Here is a 23,099-nt window from a genome sequence, read left to right as displayed (position 1 = left end):
CTGGGCTCCAATTCTGACTCGCTGGCGTAATTGATTTAGAATTGATAGAACGTATCACCCCGCTTGTAGTTTTACGCTTTAATGTGCTGGGTTCTATCGTTTGCGCCAAAGGTTCCCGGGCCAACAAATAGTCACTAATTAGCTAATGATGATTAGTGTGTATCCTTTTTCTTCTTAAATGCCGTCGTTTCTATAGCATCGCGCATTTTTCCCGCTTTCCACAGATCAAACTAGTCGACGTGGAGAAGGTGGAATGGTTGAACCGGCGGTCGTACAGCGCGATAGGCCTGCTTCTCGGTTCGCGAGAAGGACGCGTCCTGTTGCGCAGCGACCAGGGCCTGGAGGATTGGTTCGAGCTGCTGGAGGAGTGCACGCTGAGCAGCAAGGAGCGGCGTCGTGCTCTTCGACTCACGCAAGGGCCACGATCGCGCGCCTCGCTTGCCGCCCCCGTATCGGCGGCCTCACTGCAGCACAACCACCTCGGGCTCGGCGGTACCTACTCGGGTGCGATCGAGGACTGGCTGATGTCGCGGCACCAGAAACCGGGCGGCCAACGCTTCAACCACATCCTGCTGTCGGACTCGGTGCCCGACCTGAGCTCCATCAACGAGAACGGGCTGTGCAGCGGGCTGCTGACGAACCACTCGACACCGAAGAAGGTGCCGAACGCGCGCCACAACCTGTCCGGCGGTGGTGCCTCGAGCAATGGATACAGCAGCCACAACGGCAGCCTGTACAATGGGTTCCCCTACTCGCCGTTGAAGAAGCTGGCGGACAACTTTGTCAACGGCAACCACAGCTACACGCTGCACGACGATCTCGAGGAGGAGGTTGAGCTGCGACGGGGCGGACGGTACCGGGAGAATGACGATCTGTACAGAAGACCGCTCGGACCGGGTGGGAACGACAGCAGTCGGCATTCGTGTAAGTATTCTCTCTGATTGGTTCTTATTTCCTACCCTTTATCCTGACTTAAAGGTTAATGTGTACGTAGATTCACTTTCTGCTTTGAATCACATACTGAATCGATCGATTAACTAACTCCGTCACCTCTCGTCTTCAGTCTTGACAGATCTGGATTACACCGGTTGTGACAGTGGACTCGATACGCCACCATCAACGCACCGTCCATCGAGCTGCCGGGACAACATTTACTTCGCGTCGGCCTACAACAACCATGGCCACGGGTCAGGCTTCCTGGGCAAGGACAAGACAACCGACACCGGCATCAGCTCGTCCCGCGGTACGCTTGTCTCGCCGGCGAGCAGCATCCGCCATGGGTACGTGAATGTGCAGAACTTCAACGGCAACAGCGCCAACAACAACCACTTGAATAGTTACGGCTCACGGTAAGCAGCTCAGCATGCTAAAGAAAATACCCTGAAAGACTAATTTCCACACCAAATCTTTCTCCAACCTTGCAGCTACAGCGTACAGGAGCAGAAGATTCTGCGCGCCCGCAACAACACCGAGGACAACAAGAACTCGATCCGCTCGGTGCGCGCGGAGTTCTTCGAGCAGAGCAAGTATAACAGCAACGGCAGCAACAGCGCCCTTGCCACCAACAACAACAATAACCACATCAACAACAATGGCGGCGGCGGCGGCCATCATCCGGCCGCCAGCCACTTCCATCCACATCACCACGTTGCGCAGCATCCGAACGGTAGCAACGGTAACATTCATCAGCATTTTAATGGGCTGAACAACAACAATCACACTGGCTCCACGGGCAGCACCGGTCACAACCACAACAATAACAACAACGGTAATGGCGGTACGCTGAACGATCGTTCGGCAATCCTGGCGACCAACAATGGTAATGGGACCGGATCGCAGCGCGATCGCTACCAACAGCATCCGGCGCTGGCTGCGATCATCAACGAGTCGCAGGGAATGAAATTCAGAGGTAGGCAGCGATGATCGGGAGAATCCCAAGTGTGTTTTGGATTCGTGTCAATGCTGTTTGACAGTTTCCCAATTACGTTTGAACCGGTCTCACAGTTTATTGACGAATACCAGACATTTCTGAAATAATTTCGAGAACAATCCGATCCAATTTGGGAAAAATTCAAACCACGGTGGGACTGATTCAAACGTATATGAGAAATCGTATAAAAGTCACATTCCGAGATAACTTATAAAACTGTGCTTTTTTCCTTCCTCTTTTTACCCAGATCGTTCCTACTCCGATTGTCAGCAGGCGCCACCCCGCTCACGCCAGTGGACCAGCAATACACCGAGTCCGAAGCGTATCCCCTTCCTGGGCACTCCACCGACCCGAGTGTAATTGTTGTTTGACGAAATGTCTGATTTGGTGCAAACCCCGCATTGTCCTAACCCGAAGAAGAAGCAGCTTACGAGCAGCCCGATGCAACGAGGATCGAGAGCAACGAAAACCGATACCCCCTGAATCCCCTAGCCCTTTCGATTCCCTTCCCCGGCCTTTTTGCGTGGACACTTGAGCGAGTGCTTCTCTTTCTTCGAAGCTCGAAGATTAGTTTGCGAGAGAAGAAACCCATCATCGTGTATATCCCAACCGCCCCCCGCCCCCCCCTTTAGGTAATGCTCGCCACACCTTAGAACACTGGCACCACCGGCCCGTTTCTAGCACCAGTTTCTGTTTCCGTGCACAGTTTCCCAGTGACTGTGGCTTTATCTCCGAAGCAAGCATCCGCGAGCGAGCATCCAGCAGTAGTTAGTAGTAGTAGTAGTAGTACGTTGTGTGCGGGATAAGTAGACACCCCGTCGACTATCGGGTCCCTATCAGGTCGTTGTTGTTGTTGCGTTCTCGTTGTACGGTGTGCGTGTAGAGCGTTGTTAGCTTTTCTAGCTGTGTATTTTGCTTTAAAGGGCAAATTTGGAGCACATTAGGCATGGCATAGTAAAACTAACGAATACAAATTTTTTGAGACAATTCCCTCGTCGAAGATGCTTTACATTTTGCCAAAAAAAAATCCTTCTCTTGTAAAGAGAACTTCGTCCAAGTCGTCCAGGAAGTCTGTGAAAGGGGAATCTCCGTCCAAAACAAAATGGAGAGCCTGGAAAGAATAATAGAACTTCACAGTCGATGAGGCCTTATCGCATGGGGCCTCATCCTCCACGCTATAGCTACCAAGAGGCCTCAAAGAGTCCTTGTCGTCTACTTCTATAAATAAATATAGTGAATCAGGCTAAAACTTAAGCTTTTAGGGTCAAATCAACAGCATCAACTTTCAACCCTATATTCGTTATTTTTCTTATGTGCTGCCTAACAGCGTTCCAAATTTGCCCTCTTGGAGTCAAATATACAGACGAGCTAAATTCTTTCTTGAAACTGGAAACCATACTTCCGGTTAAGATTTCCACGGCAAATCTCATTTTTCTGCGGCCTATTAGACGTAGCAGTTTGCGTGTGCCCCCACTATGAATTATCCAAATATGTATGCAGCATTAGTAGTGAGTGTGGTACTGTGGTGTGCGCTTAGGTATAGATTATTTGGCTTCAAGCTTCAACGCTCGCCGATGATAGAAACAGCTTACGCGTACCGATTATTGTAAAAAAACAAAAAACGAAAGCAACTCCAAATAAGTGTAAATGAATAGCCAAAAGTAGCAAAAACGAGCAAACGTTGCTTTAAGGCACCGGTAATGGCGCTCTCGCTGTACATGGCCTGCCTGTGTGGTAGAACGTTAGAACTTAAGTAGCTCCCATTTGATTTTACTGTCAGACGATTGTCGGGCAAGCAAATTTTGTTTTGTAAAAGCGCTAACGCTTAACGTGATACGGTTGTGTTTCGATGTTTAGCAAAATCTGTATACCTATACAATCGTCGATCGAAACACACCTTCTTGCCTGTGTATGAAATTGGTCGAAAAGGGTATAGCAACAACAAAAAAAGCAGTCTTTTCCAACCAATTATTGTATAATCTAGCATGAACCTACTACACTACCTTACTATACGATTTTATATATTGTTAAACCAACATACACTCACGCACACGTATAATTCGCTTAGTCTTCGTTTGCCTTAGGCGCAAATACAATACAAAAAAAAATTTGGTACTAGAAACATCTGCCGCGATAATTAAGTTTACACATTTCGAAAACAAATGCGTGTTCATCAGATACAAGCGAGAGAAGAAAAAAACCCGTAGGAAACTTTAAATAAATCGATGGAGAAATGAACAAGAACGGTGTGCGTGTGTGTATCATTCATGATTGATCTTATCACAGGCGGTTCTAAGTATATTAGCGGTCGTCCTTTTGGAGTCATCACCGTTCAAGGGAGCTCTTCGTCTAGGAGAATGCTTCCTCTGAGAGATGATCACCCCCATCGTTCGGGAGACCGCGTCGCGTAACTGGCCTTATGGTCCTCTCGTCTTTTAAGAGGTCTAAGCAACCCCACCGACCGTGGGACCTCTTCATCCAAGGTATATTATCTATCAGGAGACCGAATCGCTCTACCTACACACTTTATCATTCACGAGACCTCGTTGTCCAAGGAGCATCGTCGTCCCTGAGGCCTTTTCTATCGAGAGATTATTTGGTCCAAGAGTCCTCACCGACCAAGGGCACTCTTTGTTGAGGAGACCGTTTCCTTCAAGGCATATTGTCTAAGCAACCTCGTGGGGGGAGGGGAGGAGATGGTGCCTTATCTATCAAAAGTTTGTATCCTCCGTAAGACATCGAATTCTCTACGTCTAAGAGCCACCTTTTGTCCAATCTCTTTGACTGCTTCATTCAAGGGATTTTGTCTACTAAGAGACCGTACCATTTGAAGAGACTCGCTGGCCACTGAGCCACGTCCTCAACGGGACCTATTCATCATTAAAAGGTTGTCTACTCGAAGGTCTTATCTACCAAGAGACCGTATCGTATCAAAGCGACTGGTTAGACGATAGAAGGACGGCTACTTTTTTTTCCTCCATATGGCCTCGTCTTCTAAGTGATCTCGTCGGCCAAGAAGAATGTTCACCTGCAAGAGACTGTTTCATCCGCGAAGAGAAAAGGAGTGACCGCCCAGGTGACCTCGCTTACGATCTAGACTGCAGGATCTCACGCTCAATCCTTCTCTATTGCGCTCCCCTTCTCGGCCATATCGATGCCGAGCTCCACCTTGCTCTCGTCCACCTGTTTGTCCACAAATTTCATCATCCCTTTAGTCGACCTTACATTCTCTGCTTCAACGTGGCCAGGTTAAGTTTCAGCGTTCAAGAAAGCGCATCTTAGAACCTTAAAACAAAGACCTTTAAAATAAATAGATAAATTTACCATCATTAAGCGCCATCGTGGTTGGTATGAGGGTTTAAGATTTATTCCTGTTTCAAAGTTTATCGATGCTACGTTCGGTGAAAGAAATACGGATCAAAATCCTGATCTTATTTGCAAATTAAACACACGTGCAATAAATTAAAAAAGGGTTCTGCAGGAACACTCTAGCGCGGCTGAACACAGGGGCTAACTGTTACGATCGGGGAAGCCAAACAAAAATCAACGTGCGCACTTAAACTACGTCGACACCGGCGGTGCTTGGTCCTCCGTTACGGTTGCTTTTAACGCATCATCAGTCGCGTGCCCATTCAGATGATTGTCATTGGATTGCTGCTCCTGGGCAACAGGCTCTTCCTTGCCGTTCGTCACTTTATCCGTCGGTTCCGCATGATCCACCACCACGCCGCCGTCGGACGACGGGATCGGTATGTTGCCTTCCTTGAGCGCGGCCAGATAGGTGGCCCGTTCGGCCTGTAAGGTGCGGCACAGTTTCTGCAGATTCGTCAGCTGGCGGGTCGTTTTGGTGAGCTGCTTTTCACGCTCAATCTGATCGTCCAGCATCTTCTGTACGGTGGCATTGCTCGTTTCCCATCGCGACTTCCATGCCATCGTTTCCTTCTCGAGGGTTTTCATCTTTTTCGACATCTGTAATCAATCGGTACGGATTTTTGTTATTTGCGTCCCCTCGTGCTACACACCGCACCAAAGCAACCTTTTTCATGTCCTCCTGGTAGCCTTCGTAAATGCTTCTGCTCTTCTTCAGCGAGTCCTGGAACTCGCCGTACTTGTCCGAGTACATGGTGACCTGGCCGCGTAAATGCGTCTCAACCGTTTGCAGGTCGGCCAACTGCTTCTTCACCTTCTGCAGCTCAGTCATTAGCACAAGCTTCTCGCTACGAAAAAGGGAAGGAAGGAATGCGGAGCAATTGAGCATTATTTTTTTGCGAGATTCTCATCAATTACAATTTATGTTATATTACGCGAGAAATTGTTCCTTTTCGCTGTTGGCTTGCATCTGCAGTTTGGCCAGCTTCGCATCGTTCAGCTGAGTGACCAGCTCCATCTGTTTGTTCATTTTATCCATCTGCTGGTCCCGAAGTTCGTACTGCTCGAGTATGAACTTAAACCTGCAGAAAAAAAAAACCCCAATAAGAGCCGTTACTAATTTTGTGATACGATAAGGCGGCGGCATTTTCGGCCCTACTTTTTAGCCATCTCCATGTTATCCTCCTTCAGCTTCATGTTCTTGTCATTATTCTCGTTCATCACCACCTGTATTTCATTGAGCGACTGTTGGAACTTTTCCTGCGTCTGTTTCCGCTTTTCCTCCTCCTGTTGAATCTGCGCCAAACTTTCATCCTTGATCGTCTTATTCTGGCGCTGCAGCTCTCTGCACAACCCTTCCAGCTTCGTCTTCGTCATGGCCATTTTATCGTGCTCGAGGATGAGGTTTTCCTTCTCGCGCTTCGACGCTTCCAGCGTACGATCGTACTGCTTGTGCAGTGCAATCAGGCGACGATTTTCCTTCTCCGAATCGACCAAGCGCTTGTGGACGGCTGCATACTTTTCGTCCAGTGTCATACCGCTCAGTGCTTTGGACAGCTGCTCCTCAATCTTTGCCTCGCGCTGCTTGTCTTCTCGCAGCAGTTTTTTCGCTTCCGCATTGCTCCGGGGTTCGCCATTACTGATCACTGGCGCGTCCATGGTAGGTTTGGTGGTAACTTCTAAAAAAGAGAGAAGCTGATTAGAGACTTATGGATACGATTGTCACGACTTCAGTCGACGAAACCCTGTGTTCGAATTTGCGACACGTGCGAAAAACCAAGTCAGTTAGGGGAACGTGTCCTAGCAGACACGTACACAGTACCAGACATCGAGGAGCCCAGCGTTGAAGGAAGGAGTCTTTGTTGAATATGCTCATCAAGGAGAGGCAGCCCAAGGAGCTAATGCCAATTCATATGCTCAGGAAACGTAAGGACGAGAGATTCCTTTAAGAATATAGGAGCTACTATAGGAGTGATAGAGAATATTTGCAGGAATGTCACTCGGATAGTACAGGTGACATTGGCCGTACTAGCGAAGCCGGATTATTAGCGTTTGCTACTGATCTGATTCCGGAAAGAGCAAAGTTTAGCGACCTAGTATAGTTTGGTATAAATACCCAAGAAACCAGGACACTCTTACACCCGGAGATTACAGGCATGGACTATATCCAGAACGGCCTATAATGGGATTCGTTTTTTCTTTACAAAAACACAACCCCTGAGCAACCGCTTGTTGGATGATCGATGTTGTTTTCCTCATGCACTTATATTTTACAGCAGGACTCTATTAAATCAATATCCATAGGAAACAGCTACACTCATACCCGGCATCCGTCACAATTACACGGTACCGGAGAGCCACGGTATATTCGATACATAAGGGATGTAACTAGTAACGATACAAACCTTAATTACAACGCTTGGCTCCTGAATCTTCACTGACCCTCTGTAAATCTCCTTCCGGAGGTGAATGCACAGTCTAGTGTTCCTCTTGCACGTGTAATTTGTAAAGTTATGGAGCTACTACAACAAAGAACCTATTTGCACATCCTTTTTCTTACAACAGCCGTGTGTGCTTACGTTTTATGTTTATTTTATGCATCGAATGCGCATGGAGATGTTTTGTTTGTAAACAAACTATGGTTTGACAGCTTTGTTCTGACATTTCCATCGAACGTTGTGTTTATAACGTACGATTCGCAGGTTCATGCATTCGCCAAATTTCCGCCAAATGATTTCAAAATTTAAAATAATAAAAATATTTTAAAAATGCTACAAGCTTGCCAACAATTCAATCAGTAATGCTTGCTGAAAGCAATCGTTCGCCTAGGATTCCGAAAACAAATAAATGCAGTCCGTAGCGAATTATTGAACGATTGATCGCATAAATGCTGAACCGAACAAGGGGACATACATTGAATACACATTTTTTCCTTCATACCATATTACTTTGCGTTACCGATAATCATTCACAATCACAAAAATACGTTCAAATAGATACTGCTCAGTTCACTGGATATTGGGATAAATGGGTCCTCCTGTTAGACCGCTTGCAGGCATTTACATTAGAATTCTATTTTTAAACCAAAACAGCACTTAGCGTTCGCTCAATATGCATTTTTAAAGTTAAGCAATAGTTGAATCAAAATTAAAAGTTTTCCAAAAACACAAGAATCTCACGTCACCTTGTATTGCATTCGTAATCGAACAATTATCCAAAAGCCACAGTCACATAAACGACCTACGTGGTCGTGCGCAGCCAAGAATATGCTCATCATCACCGCTCGGGAGAAGAAAAAAATCTACCACGAGGCGCAATCGTATAGGAAAGAGCCCCATTTTAATTACATTTACACCTGTATAACCTATACAATACTTACCTTCCATCTTGATCGCAGTTTAGCGCCGTGATTCCCTCCGTAACAGTTCGATTGTCTTCGCCAAATTTTTTCACTATTTTCACCAGCACTACACAATCTTTTCTCACGCACGTCTTTTAACACGATCCGATCTAGTTTTTGCACCGTGCCACGCACCGGTCTTTTCCGATCCGTTTTCTTACCGAAAGTGAAGCGAGAAATGAGCTGAACATGATCAACACTAAGGATCATGCTGCTGGGAACGGTGTTAGAAAAATGCTCTCCCTCTCTCTCTCTCTGTTTCTGTGATTTAAAAATAGATAACATCGCCAGCACCGGCCCGATTCTGCTGGCAGCATGGCTATGTTTTAAGTTCCGCTTGTCAAAAACGGTGCATGCAGCTCAACAACCACCAAGTGTGTTCACACTTTTCTCCGATTCGTCAACCGATTCGTTTCAATACGATTTATTGTTTCAGTAAAAATTACTCTACTATACTTGTAATAGGCGAAATTTGACGTGAATTGTGTTGCAATAATTTTTGGATGTATTGTTTCGCTTGCTTGTTTTTTTTTACATTTGTTTCGTCTTCCGGATGCACCGAGTGCATCATCGCCATCGTTCCAATGCACTTGCTGCAAAACGGTTTGCAAGTGTATGCCATTCTGTTGTACTGTTTTTTTTTTGTTTGTTGTTGTTGTTTTTATTTTATCATCCTAGTTTCATATTCAGCCAGTCGACGGATAACTTTCAGCAAAATGCCACACATTTCCGTTATTGAAAATAATTCACTTTTTATCATTTCTAGTGGGTACACACACGCACGCACGCACGCACGGACAAATAGGTTTGCTGTCGCCCGTTGCTTCGGGTACGGTTTGGAACATCGAATCGATTCCGAGAACCACAGACCACCAATAACTTAACAGACGTAAACCAGCAGCAGCAGGTTTGCGGATGTTTCACAATTGGCCTTTTTATCACGTTGGTTCACCTCGCAAACCTCAAGTAGAAAGTTATGCCACCACATTACCACAGACAAGCCGCTCAAAACGAAAAGAACAGAAATCCAGCTGAGATTGTAGCAGGATGATAGATTGTAACTAAAGCAAAAGGAAAAGAAAGGGTCCCTCGCTCCCAATTTGCAGAAAAACGGTACTTGTCTCGTTTACGGTTTATCGTTTGGTTTTTGTTAGTTTTGCTATGGAACCGATCCTGGAAATAGGGGGTGGGGAGGGTAAGGTAATACGCTTACGCGAGCACCGCTTACATGCTCAGATAGCCATTATTGTTAGCGGTGTTGCGTCCGACTAGGTAGGCAATCAGCATGATAATGATCAACGTTACCAGGGCACAACCGACCGCGATCGGTACAATGTCCGGCGTATCGATAGCCTCGCAATCCTTGGCGATCGAAAATTTGCCATCGATCTTCCGATGGAACGCTTCCAGCTGGAGCTTGGTGATGGTCACGGTTGGGACAGCGAGTCCGGTCGCGCTGGACGTCAGATTCAGCATCTGCGCCTTATTGCAGTGGTACGACATGTCCACCGGAGTTTTAAACAGTGTCTGGTTGTTGCTCAGCTCAAGCTGCTGCAGCGCTGTAATGAAAAGGGGCGGGGATAAAGGTGATAAGAGATTACTGCATCATACTTGTTTTGCGATGTACAGTCATCCGCAGCTCGAAAAACTGCGTACGGAAAGGGTGTTGGACGTTTAAACCGCTTTCAGACAAAAAAAAACACTTGTTTTAAAATGACTAAAAAAATTAAAAAAAATTCATTTTTAAATCTGTGCAATTTGTTATAAAAGTGATTAGATAATTTTTTCCATTTAGATCATGATTCGTATGGGAAGTGTAAATTCAATATCTTAATTTGAAACCTTCGCAACAACAGTCTTGGTTTCGACTGGTTAAGCAATTTTTCAGAAACATAACTTCATGAAGTATGGAAACATTGAGTATGGGCATTGTCTGAAATTTTGGGAGCTTCAGACATCCATCCAGAAATCTCCTGATCTTCTACGTAGTCTGCATTTTCTCCCATCGGGATGGAGTTATATTGCCTCTTAAAACTGTAAACTTTTTTTTTTCAACATTGGACAGAACCTTGCTTGGGATACATAGAACAGAAACTTCTTCTTTGGTCATACAACCGGCCTTCCATTTTTGAATTTCTTGACTAGTACAAAAATTCTCCAAACGGCAAATCTCCTTCTTCCTTCGTGTAAAAGCTATACTTACGTTTGGCATTCGGGAATGCATCGCCAACCACGGGCAGCTGCAACTCCAAACCAGCGAAAGCGAACTCGTGCTCGGTTCCGTTCAGCGCGAAGTGAAGCCGCAGCGAACTGTAGTTGTTGCTCTGCTTGTCCATCGCCCAGCTAAGCTCGATATAGTCGGTAAAGTTCGCACATTCGCCAGACTTTACGATCGCATCCTTCGGCAGATTGTACAGCACGTTCACCGGTTTGTCGTCTGAAAAATGGGTGATAAGGGGTGAAGAAAATGACATTGATTCCACCGATTTCACTCTGCACGCTATGAGTAACAACTTACTCGCATCGATGTAGCTCAGGTTGAACTGCATGGCCATCTGTGCAATGACACAGGTTTGGTTTTTAGTCGTGTCCTTGAAGCTCCAGGTGCCCATATCCGGTTCCGGTACGGGTTTCGGGCTCGGGGCAACGGTCGTTGTGGATGGGGCCGGTTCCGTCGATGTAGTGGGAGCGGCGGTGGTTGTGGTCGGTTTTGGGGTGGTGGTTGTTGTAGTAGTCGTCGTCGTCGTCGTAGTAGCAGGGGTAGAGGTGGTCGTCGTATTAGTAGTCGGTACCGGAGGAGTTGTCACAGATTTGGTTGTCTTTTCAGCTGGTTCCGTGGACGGTGGTAGCTCCGATTGTGCTGAAAGAAAGGCAAATGGGAGTAGAAAAAATATTATTTAAAAACGGTGGCAGGAAACAGAAAAGCATCAATCATGCCGGAAAAAGGTTTTACACACAGCATCACTGGAAGAGAAGTATAGGCATCATCATCAATCCCGCATGCTGATAAGCGACACACATGGATTGAATTATCATACAACCGCCACCGCCACCGATCTTCTTAACGACGCAGTGTCCGTTTGTCACAAAGAATAATTCGAGTGGGTTTTTTTTGCACACATTCTTGGAAGTTTTGTTGCGATAACAAAATGTAATTTGAATTCTTCTGTAAGAAAAATGGTTGCTAATGACGCGTTCACTGGTTTAGTAGTAGACCAGCATGAGTTTGATAATTAATGCTTTAATTTAATTATGACTAGAATTTCGTTACGAAAAGAAAAAAAACAGCTATCAGCAGAGCACGAACAGAAAAATGGTGTCATTTTAGGAGATTTATAATATAAACCAGTTCCGTTCAGTTCATTTAAGAAAACACACATTGTGTAACTTTTTTAAATGCGATATTGTGTTCTTTGTGTACATTTACTCTCCTTTTATGACTCATCGGAACACTTGTACGTGCCCGCAAAACATGTTTACTGTTAAGAACTTTGTACAGTGCGCAAAGAATGTTCAAGCTGTTCATCGTGAGGGTATGTGTGTGCGATTTGATCGATAGAAAGCATATTTTTCCGCCACATATCGAAGGAGCCGCTGCCGATTGCTTGTTGCGTTCTTAGCAACCTTGCTTGCCTGCGAACACTGCGAAGAAAAAGACATTCATTTGCGTTTCGCGTTGCTGTTACGCTAGCGCAAATGCTTGGGCTATGGTCGGCGCATACAAAACAAAAATCAGCTGACACACACACACATTTGTTCGGGCCGTAGTGCGTGTGATATCGCCGACATGATGTACTCGCACCGACATGACCTGCTTATTATCCACCATTTGTATTCGACAAAAAAAGAGACGGGTGCTAATGTTTAACCAAAAAAAAAAACATTCTAAATATGATCTAACTGCTTTACAGCAGATTGAAGGAAACCCCTTTGTAAAGCGCAACATTGTAAAGCGATTGCTCTCTGGCTTGCGTTGGCTCGATAGGGCGCCTTACATTCTCTTTGTTCAAGCAGCAAGCCCACAAACAAGCTGCTGCTGCTGTTTGCTTACACTATCGTCATAGGATTGTGTGTTGATGAGATGCACATACGGGTGATAATTACGGTAGCCATATTTAATACGGACACTTTTCGGACTGGCGAGATCCCGTGCAGCTGTAAGGATTCTCGGCCCATACGTTATTGCCCGCAGCACTCGTGTTGTTGTTTATTTTTAATAAGTTCCGCATCTGATTACACAATTCCTAATACCCTGAAAATCTTAACTGTTTGGCTGCGCTTCGGTACACGGGATCAAGCTGTCGGTCGGTGGTGAGTCAGCAGCAAAGGGGCGTACTTACCATTGCACATCGCTAATCCCAGCAGCAGGCAAATGGTGGCGTTCCGTAGCAAATGCATTTTGGCCTAGCTGTAACTTCACCCGAACTGTTTATGCGAGCAGCAACTGATGCACTCCTAATGCACTGCGCAACACTCCGCTTGTGCTGCTTCCTAATCACGGTCAATCGCGACGGAAAATGTTCCTCACTGTCGCTACTATCGCTCTAAGCGTGGTGCTTCACAATCTACGCTTTGCGTTTAGGCTGCCTGTGAACGTAGAGGAATAACGACCGGGCCGCTTCTTATCAGACTCAAGATGATGATTTCTTTCCGTACGCTCCTCGCCAATGTTGGTTCGGACTGTTGTAATCCAAATAAAATAAGTGAACTTCTATCTTCTATACAGCAGCAGCAGCAGCACGCACATCTACACAAAGCAGTTGAAGGTGAGGGAATCACCAACACACACGAACGCCGTTTACAACTGACATCTAGGCGGTTGTCAGTTTTCCGCTGTCTCTATGACATATGTGCGCCATTTAAAATGAACGGTTTTTTACATGTAACGGTGGGTTTTGCTGTAACAGAATGAATGCAATGTGTTTTTTCTGTTTTCATTTAGTTTTGAGATTTGGTGAAATTTAAACGTTATTTTAATAAGAACACCCATCAAAAAAACCATTAGCTAACGAAATTAATTAGAAGTAGAATTAGCGAATGATGAACAATGTTTCAAACAAAACCAAGATTTTGTTAATAAATAAATAAACAAAACATATTGTTCGTTTGTGATTCAGCCACGAAGCCAATTAAATATTAAACAACATACTTTTTTTCTTTCTTGGCACTAACAACCTCCTCTCTAAAGGTCTCGAGGCTGCCATTTCTGTTTCTTTCTGTAACTTGATTTGACCCTTGCGTACGAGGAGGCACGATTTGGATGAGATTTGAACCTTGGTCCTGCCGTATAAGTCTGGCGCCGTTATCATCTCTGCCACCGGACCGTCACTCAAAAATCTACACCTACAGTCCCTGAAAAACAGGGATGTTTGCACCATTTCGAGCCAGAACAATGAAGAATCAAACCGTTCACCACAGCTGGACAGGTAAACGGCCTACTTCCAACATAAAAACCATTTCCTGTGCTCTCCTGTATACCTTCAACGGCTCACGGTATTTGCACAGCAACGGGCTGCCCGCAAGTATAAGTCCCCTTTATTGCTATCCGATTAAACCCGCCCTGGAACGGCGCACATCCCTTTCACCAACGCGCGCATATGCATACAGAACACAGGGGACGAATTCTGAAATCGATATGCGATCAAGTAAGAGCCATCCTTGTTCACGCTGGTTTTAAACGGTGTACAATAAAACAGTAATTCTGGGTAGGGCCAGATATACAAGAGCGATTGCTTTAATGGTATAAATGGTTCTTCACCAGGCATCCCTAAGTTGCAACGTGATTATTACAACTACCTTTTTTAAGGAAATATTTTTCAAATCACCCCAAACGATCCGTTTTTAATCAACTGAGACAGTGTCCGTACACATCCGCTGTAAGAAGACTTATCGTTTGCTATTTCCTTTACTAAAGCCAAATCAAATTTTCTATTTACACGTTTATATGCAGCATAGAGGGAGAAAAAATACTCCAAAAAGCATGCTAAAAACATTATAAATAATTCAAGAACAGTTTAAAAACAAACAATATTGAAAACTTGAAAAATCAAGATGAATGCCCTCTATTACTGGGCGAATATTCGAGGCGTTTCGAAGTATGCAGCTCACACGCGCATGGAAGGCACCCAAAGTTTACGTTTCCAGCATGATGTTGCGAAATACATTTTATGCTACCTGTGGCCATCTTCGCACACACTATTTATTCCACCACTCGATGCAACAATCCTCTCTGGCAATGCTGCAGCATAATGTGTATGAGGCACACTTGTCTTATTGACGGGCGTTTAATCTGATTCTCGGCATCTCTGGCATGTTCTCCTTTTCCGTCTGCTGTTCCATCACCTTTTCATCAATGCTTTACACAATTTCTTTTTTTTAAGTGTGCCTTTTTTATGTTTAAGAACCAAATATGTAAAATTGTTTCCCACTAATTCAAAACATAAGATATTTTACGTTTATCTTTAAAACAAAATTGTTCTAAAGGCCATTTCGGGCTACTAACAGTACACAATATTAAGATATCAAAATCAAAATGGAGGGCACACCAAAAACCGGTTAAGTTGGCGTTAATATGGCCGTTAATAGGCATTGCGCCACAAAGGTAACATTCCTCTTAAGTTCCTCATTTACGACACATGACACTAAATAAAGTTCACATTACCATAGTGCGGAAAATTAATCACGAATCAGGAAAACTAACACTTGTCCTCACTAAAGCAATAACTTCATCTTCGAGAAGGGCAATGCACCTTATCTGCATGGCAATGGGGCGACAGTGGAATGAAAATCGAAAGCAACACGTGCATGACCCAGCAGCACACAGAGAACGCACTACAAAACAACGGACAGAAAATCGCTGGGCCCATGCCATGAGCAATAAAATAATGATAATTAAAGTAACGTTTTGCGAATGGCAAGGAAAAGGGCCATTATCAGAGACCGAAATTTTGTAATATATAAACCTTATTTATAACAGAGCGCCTTAGTCAAATGCGATTTTAAGCTACTTTAGTAAAATGTATTTGAATTTTCAAATTGCGTAAGATTATATTACCATCCTAGGCACAGGTTTGATTTAAAAATATTGTTTTCTCTTAAAAATCCTTTGCAAAACCTCTAAAAGCTAAAGCATGGAATAAAAGTATTTTAAAGCATCCTCTGCAGATTTAAATGGTAAAAGTTGTAAACAAAAAAATGTCTGCAGGTACTGCCGTTGCGTTTCTGCAAACGCAACTCCCAGGCAAAGGTGAAAGGAATGAAAGAATAATTATTTTTTGACTTTCTTCCACAAACTGTCCGGCGCGGAGCAAAAGTACGCATGGAAAGAAAGAACGTTCGATACTTTCAACCGGTTGTGGCGAAAACATTGTTTTTATGGCATATTTCATTTTCTGGCACTGAATTCTAGACGGCAGACGTTTCCTTAGCCTTAGGAAGATGTAGGACGCGGGAAAGCTTTATAAGGCCGGTGAAATGTTTGGCAAGATATCAGTTAAGCATTACAGTCCGATGAGTGCAGTAAAGACGCAAAAACGATGAGCCGTTTGCTTACAGTGATTTTGATAACACTATTAGGTGCGGGTACGGTGCGGTCGGAAGTGTTTATGTTCGGTGAATATAATACGGACCAAGTGTTGTGCTACTACAATAGGATATTGGCTGGCTCTATTAGTCCGGAGGTGGTGGAAATAAAGAAGGTATGCAAATGTGACGAATCAGCGGGGAATGTACGTGTGTGTATGTAAAGCTAAACATTCAATGCACCAATAAAGTGTATTATTGAACTACGATAAGGCGGAATTTGTATGAACGAGAACGTTTGATTTTGCAAGTACGCACAAGGAACTAAGGACACAAGGTCCCCCAGAAGTGAGGAGCGACTATCCAACTATGAGGTATCTGGCTAGAAAGCTTGAAATGCCAGGTATGACCTAAAAGATCGTTAGGCTAAAGAAGAAGAAGAATAAGAGGACAAGGACTCAACATTCTGGGCAATATTACCGGTTCGTACACTATCTAGATAGCAGAAAAGCAGTTTAAATTTATTAGTAAATTAATTAGTAAAACTTGCACCAAATAAATTCAAAATCTCTGCAATATACCCGTCGTTGATGCGGTAGCGGCACCGGTTTTCACACGGCAGAACAGCAGAGTCAATCCCAATCGGATCGTCTCCACGCACGCAGCACTGACTATCACGGGGACTTCAATGCGAGCTCGGGGCCCCTTTCGAGTATGCCCCGCCCCCCCTTGGCCACTCATTCCGCAAACCGTTAAACCCGCCACCGCGACCAAGCTCGCTCGAAATTTTAAGAGCCAAAGGAAAAGATAATCCGAGGAAAAATAATTTAATTGCATTCGGAAATTGGCGATACCTATCCGGTGGCAAAGGCAAAATGGTTTCACATGGCATCGAATCATATAATGGAACTTTTGAATCACTCGGTGGAATGTTTCAACTGAATGGTGAAATATTGCAATCGCTCGGTAGAATGTTTCAATTGACTAGTGAAATATTGCAATCCCATGGTGGATATTTTTCAATCATGATAAGAAATGTTTCATTCAGTTGGGGGATGTTTTCAACTCAGTTGTGGCATTTTTCAATCAGCTGTGTTTTAAGAAAATTGTAGTGTAATCTCTGTACCAGTTTTCAGCAGTGTACCATTTTTCGGCAGGTACTCAAACACATGAGCAACATAAAATTATATAAATTTTAGCAAAAGCATTAGAAGAAAATCATTTGATTTTTTTTCTAAATAATTACACCTTTTAGAGCGTTTTAAGTTGTGTAATCGCGATGCTGCAAATAGGAACAATCTGCCAAAAATAGGATCAAAAACGCTAATCCTTAATCTGAATTAAACCTTTATACCGCGTATGCCAAAACATTTATCGATATTTTAGCAACCAAAATAATGCCACTTTCGACGAAAATTATGAACATTTATAATTTTAATCTCATTTTTTGATGCTCAGTTGTACTAGCCTGCTTAAAGCTGGTACAGTTGCCCAAGTTGAACCGATTTTGAAAACAGTTTTATCTTACACGGATTATATCTATGTAATGGAACATATCGCAGAGCAGGATGTTTCGAATGGATTGTGGAATATTTGCAATCAGCTGTAGAAGCAGTAACATAAGTAGCTTTTCCCTTAAATTTTTGTATTAAACCCGTTTGAAACCCGAACTCAAACAAATGACATTTCACAACTTTCCAGTTTAGCGGGTTGGTTCAAACACTTTCAGGAAAATTATGGTTCTAATGTTTCACAATAGATTTGAAGACAATAGTTTTGCTGGCAAAACTAACATTCGATTTTGTGTCCAGTAACATTTGAGCCGTGCCTCATTTTTTAGTAACTGTGGGTAAACTAAATAAAACTTGAATAAACTAATCTCAAGTAGGACGGCCTTTCATATTCCATGGAAACAACATCCATCATGGTTGGAACACATCCATCCCGCCATGGAACAACATCCATCCCGCCACACCCGTTACATGTTGATCCATGTAACGTTGATCCATGTAACGTTGTTGTCCATGTTGATTCCATGGAACAACATCCATCCCGCCACACCCGTAACGGTTCGAACGATCCTCTGCTACGAGCTTTGTCGGCTTTCAACAAGTGCTATCACCTGTTCGACTATAATGTCTCCTTGTCTCGTTTTCGTGTCCGTCTTCGTGAAGTCTCTTTCCTTGCCACCTAATCCTGACTGTCATCCTCGCTTTCCCTTGAAGTGTTAATGAACACTGTTGAACCATCATTGGCGGACAATATGAACTAAATAAATAAATAAATAAATAAATAAATAAATAAATAGTACAAAAAGACATATTCTAATCGAGAAAAATCTTAACCTAAACAAAACACAACAAAAAACAATGCATTTATAACATTAAACAACGCATTTTGTACATTTTAATTAAACATAAAACAAACATTCCAAACCATTTCAAAATATATAACGCAATCGATACAAACATGCTTTATTTCAAACAGGATGCATCCAAAGCGGTAGCTTTCGTTATGGTGGAAGTAGCTGGAAAGACATCAACAGTGGATGTTTCGGGAAACCTTGAAAATTCAGATATAACTATCACAGTCCGCGATAAAGCATTAAGAAGATTTCGCAATGGCGCTGAAGTTTTTGCTTTTTGCAAAACCTTAACAACGGAACCAACAACAACTACTATTACAACACAGACAACCACACAATCCGCAACAACCACCATACCGACAACAATATCCACAACACCTACATCCTCAACATCAGCATCAGAACCTACAGAACCTACAACAGAACCAACAACAGTTTCGACATCCAGCGAAGCAACCACCACTACGTCCTCTAGCACAGGACCTACAGAACCTACAACAGTCTCGACATCCAGCGAAGCAACCACCACTAGCACAGGACCTACAGATCCTACAACAGTCTCGACATCCAGCGAAGCAACCACCACTAGCACAGGACCTACAGAACCTACAACAGTCTCGACATCCAGCGAAGCAACCACCACTACGTCCTCTAGCACAGGACCAACAGATCCTACAACAGTCTCGACATCCAGCGAAGCAACCACCACTAGCACAGGACCTACAGATCCTACAACAGTCTCGACATCCAGCGAAGCAACCACCACTACGTCCTCTAGCACAGGACCAACAGATTCTACAACAGTCTCGACATCCAGCGAAGCAACAACCACTAGCACAGGACCTACAGATTCTACAACAGTCTCGACATCCAGCGAAGCAACCACCACTACGTCCTCTAGCACAGGACCTACAGAACCTACAACAGTCTCGACATCCAGCGAAGCAACAACCACTAGCACAGGACCTACAGATCCTACAACAGTCTCGACATCCAGCGAAGCAACCACCACTACGTCCTCTAGCACAGGACCTACAGAACCTACAACAGTCTCGACATCCAGCGAAGCAACCACCACTAGCACAGGACCTACAGAACCTACAACAGTCTCGACATCCAGCGAAGCAACCACCACTACGTCCTCAAGCACAGGACCTACAGAACCTACAACAGTCTCGACATCCAGCGAAGCAACCACCACTAGCACAGGACCTACAGAACCTACAACAGTCTCGACATCCAGCGAAGCAACCACCACTAGCACAGGACCTACAGATCCTACAACAGTCTCGACATCCAGCGAAGCAACCACCACTACGTCCTCTAGCACAGGACCAACAGATTCTACAACAGTCTCGACATCCAGCGAAGCAACAACCACTAGCACAGGACCTACAGATTCTACAACAGTCTCGACATCCAGCGAAGCAACCACCACTACGTCCTCTAGCACAGGACCTACAGAACCTACAACAGTCTCGACATCCAGCGAAGCAACAACCACTAGCACAGGACCTACAGATCCTACAACAGTCTCGACATCCAGCGAAGCAACCACCACTACGTCCTCTAGCACAGGACCTACAGAACCTACAACAGTCTCGACATCCAGCGAAGCAACCACCTCTAGCACAGGACCTACAGAACCTACAACAGTCTCGACATCCAGCGAAGCAACCACCACTACGTCCTCAAGCACAGGACCTACAGAACCTACAACAGTCTCGACATCCAGCGAAGCAACCACCACTAGCACAGGACCTACAGATCCTACAACAGTCTCGACATCCAGCGAAGCAACCACCACTAGCACAGGACCTACAGATCCTACAACAGTCTCGACATCCAGCGAAGCAACCACCACTACGTCCTCTAGCACAGGACCAACAGATTCTACAACAGTCTCGACATCCAGTGAAGCAACAACCACTAGCACAGGACCTACAGATTCTACAACAGTCTCGACATCCAGCGAAGCAACCACCACTACGTCCTCAAGCACAGGACCTACAGATCCTACAACAGTCTCGACATCCAGCGAAGCGACCACCACTAGCACAGGACCTACAGATCCTACAACAGTCTCGACATCCAGCAAAGCAACCACCACTAGCACAGGACCTACAGAACCTACAACAGTCTCGACATCCAGCGAAGCAACCACCACTAGCACAGGACCTACAGATCCTACAACAGTTTCGACATCCAGCGAAGCAACCACCACTAGCACAGGACCTACAGATCCTACAACAGTCTCGACATCCAGCGAAGCAACCACCACTACGTCCTCAAGCACAGGACCTACAGAACCTACAACAGTCTCGACATCCAGCGAAGCAACCACCACTAGCGCAGGACCTACAGATCCTACAACAGTCTCGACATCCAGCGAAGCAACCACCACTACGTCCTCTAGCACAGGACCAACAGATTCTACAACAGTCTCGACATCCAGCGAAGCAACAACCACTAGCACAGGACCTACAGATCCTACAACAGTCTCGACATCCAGCGAAGCAACCACCACTAGCACAGGACCTACAGAACCTACAACAGTCTCGACATCCAGCGAAGCAACCACCACTAGCACAGGACCTACAGATCCTACAACAGTCTCGACATCCAGCGAAGCAACCACCACTAGCACAGGACCTACAGAACCTACAACAGTCTCGACATCCAGCGAAGCAACCACCACTACGTCCTCAAGCACAGGACCTACAGAACCTACAACAGTCTCGACATCCAGCGAAGCAACCACCACTAGCACAGGACCTACAGATCCTACAACAGTCTCGACATCCAGCGAAGCAACCACCACTACGTCCTCTAGCACAGGACCAACAGATTCTACAACAGTCTCGACATCCAGCGAAGCAACAACCACTAGCACAGGACCTACAGATTCTACAACAGTCTCGACATCCAGCGAAGCAACCACCACTACGTCCTCTAGCACAGGACCTACAGAACCTACAACAGTCTCGACATCCAGCGAAGCAACCACCACTACGTCCTCAAGCACAGGACCTACAGAACCTACAACAGTCTCGACATCCAGCGAAGCAACCACCACTAGCACAGGACCTACAGATCCTACAACAGTCTCGACATCGAGCGAAGCAACAACCACTACGTCCTCTAGCACAGGACCTACAGATCCTACAACAGTCTCGACATCCAGCGAAGCAAGCACCACTAGCACAGGACCTACAGAACCTACAACAGTCTCGACATCCAGCGAAGCAACCACCACTAGCACAGGACCTACAGATCCTACAACAGTCTCGACATCCAGCGAAGCAACCACCACTACGTCCTCTAGCACAGGACCTACAGATCCTACAACAGTCTCGACATCCAGCGAAGCAACAACCACTAGCACAGGACCTACAGAACCTACAACAGTCTCGACATCCAGCGAAGCAACCACCACTACGTCCTCTAGCACAGGACCAACAGATTCTACAACAGTCTCGACATCCAGCGAAGCAACAACCACTAGCACAGGACCTACAGAACCTACAACAGTCTCGACATCCAGCGAAGCAACCACCACTAGCACAGGACCTACAGAACCTACAACAGTCTCGACATCCAGCGAAGCAACCACCACTAGCACAGGACCTACAGAACCTACAACAGTCTCGACATCCAGCGAAGCAACCACCACTAGCACAGGACCTACAGATCCTACAACAGTTTCGACATCCAGCGAAGCAACCACCACTAGCACAGGACCTACAGAACCTACAACAGTCTCGACATCCAGCGAAGCAACCACCACTACGTCCTCAAGCACAGGACCTACAGAACCTACAACAGTCTCGACATCCAGCGAAGCAACCACCACTAGCACAGGACCTACAGATCCTACAACAGTCTCGACATCGAGCGAAGCAACAACCACTACGTCCTCTAGCACAGGACCTACAGATCCTACAACAGTCTCGACATCCAGCGAAGCAACCACCACTAGCACAGGACCTACAGATCCTACAACAGTCTCGACATCCAGCGAAGCAACCACCACTACGTCCTCTAGCACAGGACCTACAGATTCTACAACAGTCTCGACATCCAGCGAAGCAACCACCTCTAGCACAGGACCTACAGAACCTACAACAGTCTCGACATCCAGCGAAGCAACAACCACTAGCACAGGACCTACAGAACCTACAACAGTCTCGACATCCAGCGAAGCAACCACCACTACGTCCTCAAGCACAAGACCTACAGAACCTACAACAGTCTCGACATCCAGCGAAGCAACCACCACTAGCACAGGACCTACAGAACCTACAACAGTCTCGACATCCAGCGAAGCAACCACCACTAGCACAGGACCTACAGATCCTACAACAGTCTCGACATCCAGCGAAGCAACCACCACTACGTCCTCTAGCACAGGACCAACAGATTCTACAACAGTCTCGACATCCAGCGAAGCAACAACCACTAGCACAGGACCTACAGATTCTACAACAGTCTCGACATCCAGCGAAGCAACCACC

At 45.3% G+C, this 23,099-nt stretch overlaps 3 protein-coding genes across 6 annotated transcripts in view; 1 reads left to right on the top strand and 2 right to left on the bottom strand.

Annotated features, from left to right (window-relative positions):
• Positions 1–4,174, top strand: part of LOC118511592 (probable serine/threonine-protein kinase clkA) — a 105,593-nt gene extending 101,419 nt beyond the window's left edge. For all 3 annotated transcript variants that reach the window (XM_036054853.1, XM_036054852.1, XM_036054854.1), the window contains exons 5-8: positions 225–924; positions 1,064–1,349; positions 1,425–1,909; positions 2,178–4,174. In XM_036054853.1, the coding sequence (XP_035910746.1) occupies positions 225–924; positions 1,064–1,349; positions 1,425–1,909; positions 2,178–2,290 (1,584 nt within the window). In that variant the 3' untranslated portion in view covers positions 2,291–4,174. The remainder of the gene's footprint in view (positions 1–224; positions 925–1,063; positions 1,350–1,424; positions 1,910–2,177) is intronic.
• A 1,085-nt stretch (positions 4,175–5,259) lies between these two features.
• On the bottom strand, positions 5,260–8,968 carry LOC118511594 (alpha-taxilin). 2 transcript variants are annotated; one of them, XM_036054856.1, is made up of 5 exons: positions 7,705–7,921; positions 6,459–6,978; positions 6,235–6,381; positions 5,967–6,147; positions 5,260–5,899 (listed from the first exon to the last, which is right to left on the bottom strand). In XM_036054856.1, the coding sequence occupies exons 2-5, from the start codon at positions 6,956–6,958 to the stop codon at positions 5,492–5,494; spliced, it is 1,236 nt and encodes a 411-aa protein (XP_035910749.1). In that variant the 5' UTR covers positions 6,959–6,978; positions 7,705–7,921; the 3' UTR covers positions 5,260–5,491. The 2 variants fall into 2 exon arrangements, with proteins under 2 accessions (XP_035910749.1, XP_035910748.1); XM_036054855.1 differs by lacking the exon at positions 7,705–7,921 and adding an exon at positions 8,679–8,968 and having other exon boundaries at positions 5,270–5,899.
• Positions 8,969–9,090: 122 nt separating this feature from the next.
• Positions 9,091–13,526, bottom strand: LOC118511595 (lysosome-associated membrane glycoprotein 1-like). Its single transcript, XM_036054857.1, has 4 exons — positions 13,040–13,526; positions 11,218–11,559; positions 10,903–11,136; positions 9,091–10,258 (listed from the first exon to the last, which is right to left on the bottom strand). The coding sequence occupies exons 1-4, from the start codon at positions 13,095–13,097 to the stop codon at positions 9,924–9,926; spliced, it is 969 nt and encodes a 322-aa protein (XP_035910750.1). The 5' UTR covers positions 13,098–13,526; the 3' UTR covers positions 9,091–9,923.
• Between the last annotated feature and the right edge of the window lie 9,573 nt (positions 13,527–23,099).

Source organism: Anopheles stephensi, chromosome 3 (genome assembly GCF_013141755.1).
Source record: "Anopheles stephensi strain Indian chromosome 3, UCI_ANSTEP_V1.0, whole genome shotgun sequence".
NCBI lineage: Eukaryota > Metazoa > Arthropoda > Insecta > Diptera > Culicidae > Anopheles > Anopheles stephensi.
The sequence above is the reverse complement of the archived record's forward strand: the minus strand, read 5'-3'. Positions and strand labels throughout refer to the sequence as shown.

What these genes read in the sequence shown, in the direction of transcription:
- LOC118511594 (XM_036054855.1), bottom strand. An exon ending in GAAAAGGAACAATTTCTCGC is followed by an intron (nt 6,148 to 6,234) that starts GTAATATAACAT and finishes CCTTTTTCGTAG; the next exon opens with CGAGAAGCTTGTGCTAATGA. An exon ending in ACCAGGAGGACATGAAAAAG is followed by an intron (nt 5,900 to 5,966) that starts GTTGCTTTGGTG and finishes GATTGATTACAG; the next exon opens with ATGTCGAAAAAGATGAAAAC.
- LOC118511595 (XM_036054857.1), bottom strand. Translation starts at nt 13,097, where the DNA reads ATGCATTTGCTACGGAACGCCACCATTTGCCTGCTGCTGGGATTAGCG. An exon ending in GGGATTAGCGATGTGCAATG is followed by an intron (nt 11,560 to 13,039) that starts GTAAGTACGCCC and finishes CCTTTCTTTCAG; the next exon opens with CACAATCGGAGCTACCACCG. An exon ending in TGCATTCCCGAATGCCAAAC is followed by an intron (nt 10,259 to 10,902) that starts GTAAGTATAGCT and finishes TTTTCATTACAG; the next exon opens with CGCTGCAGCAGCTTGAGCTG.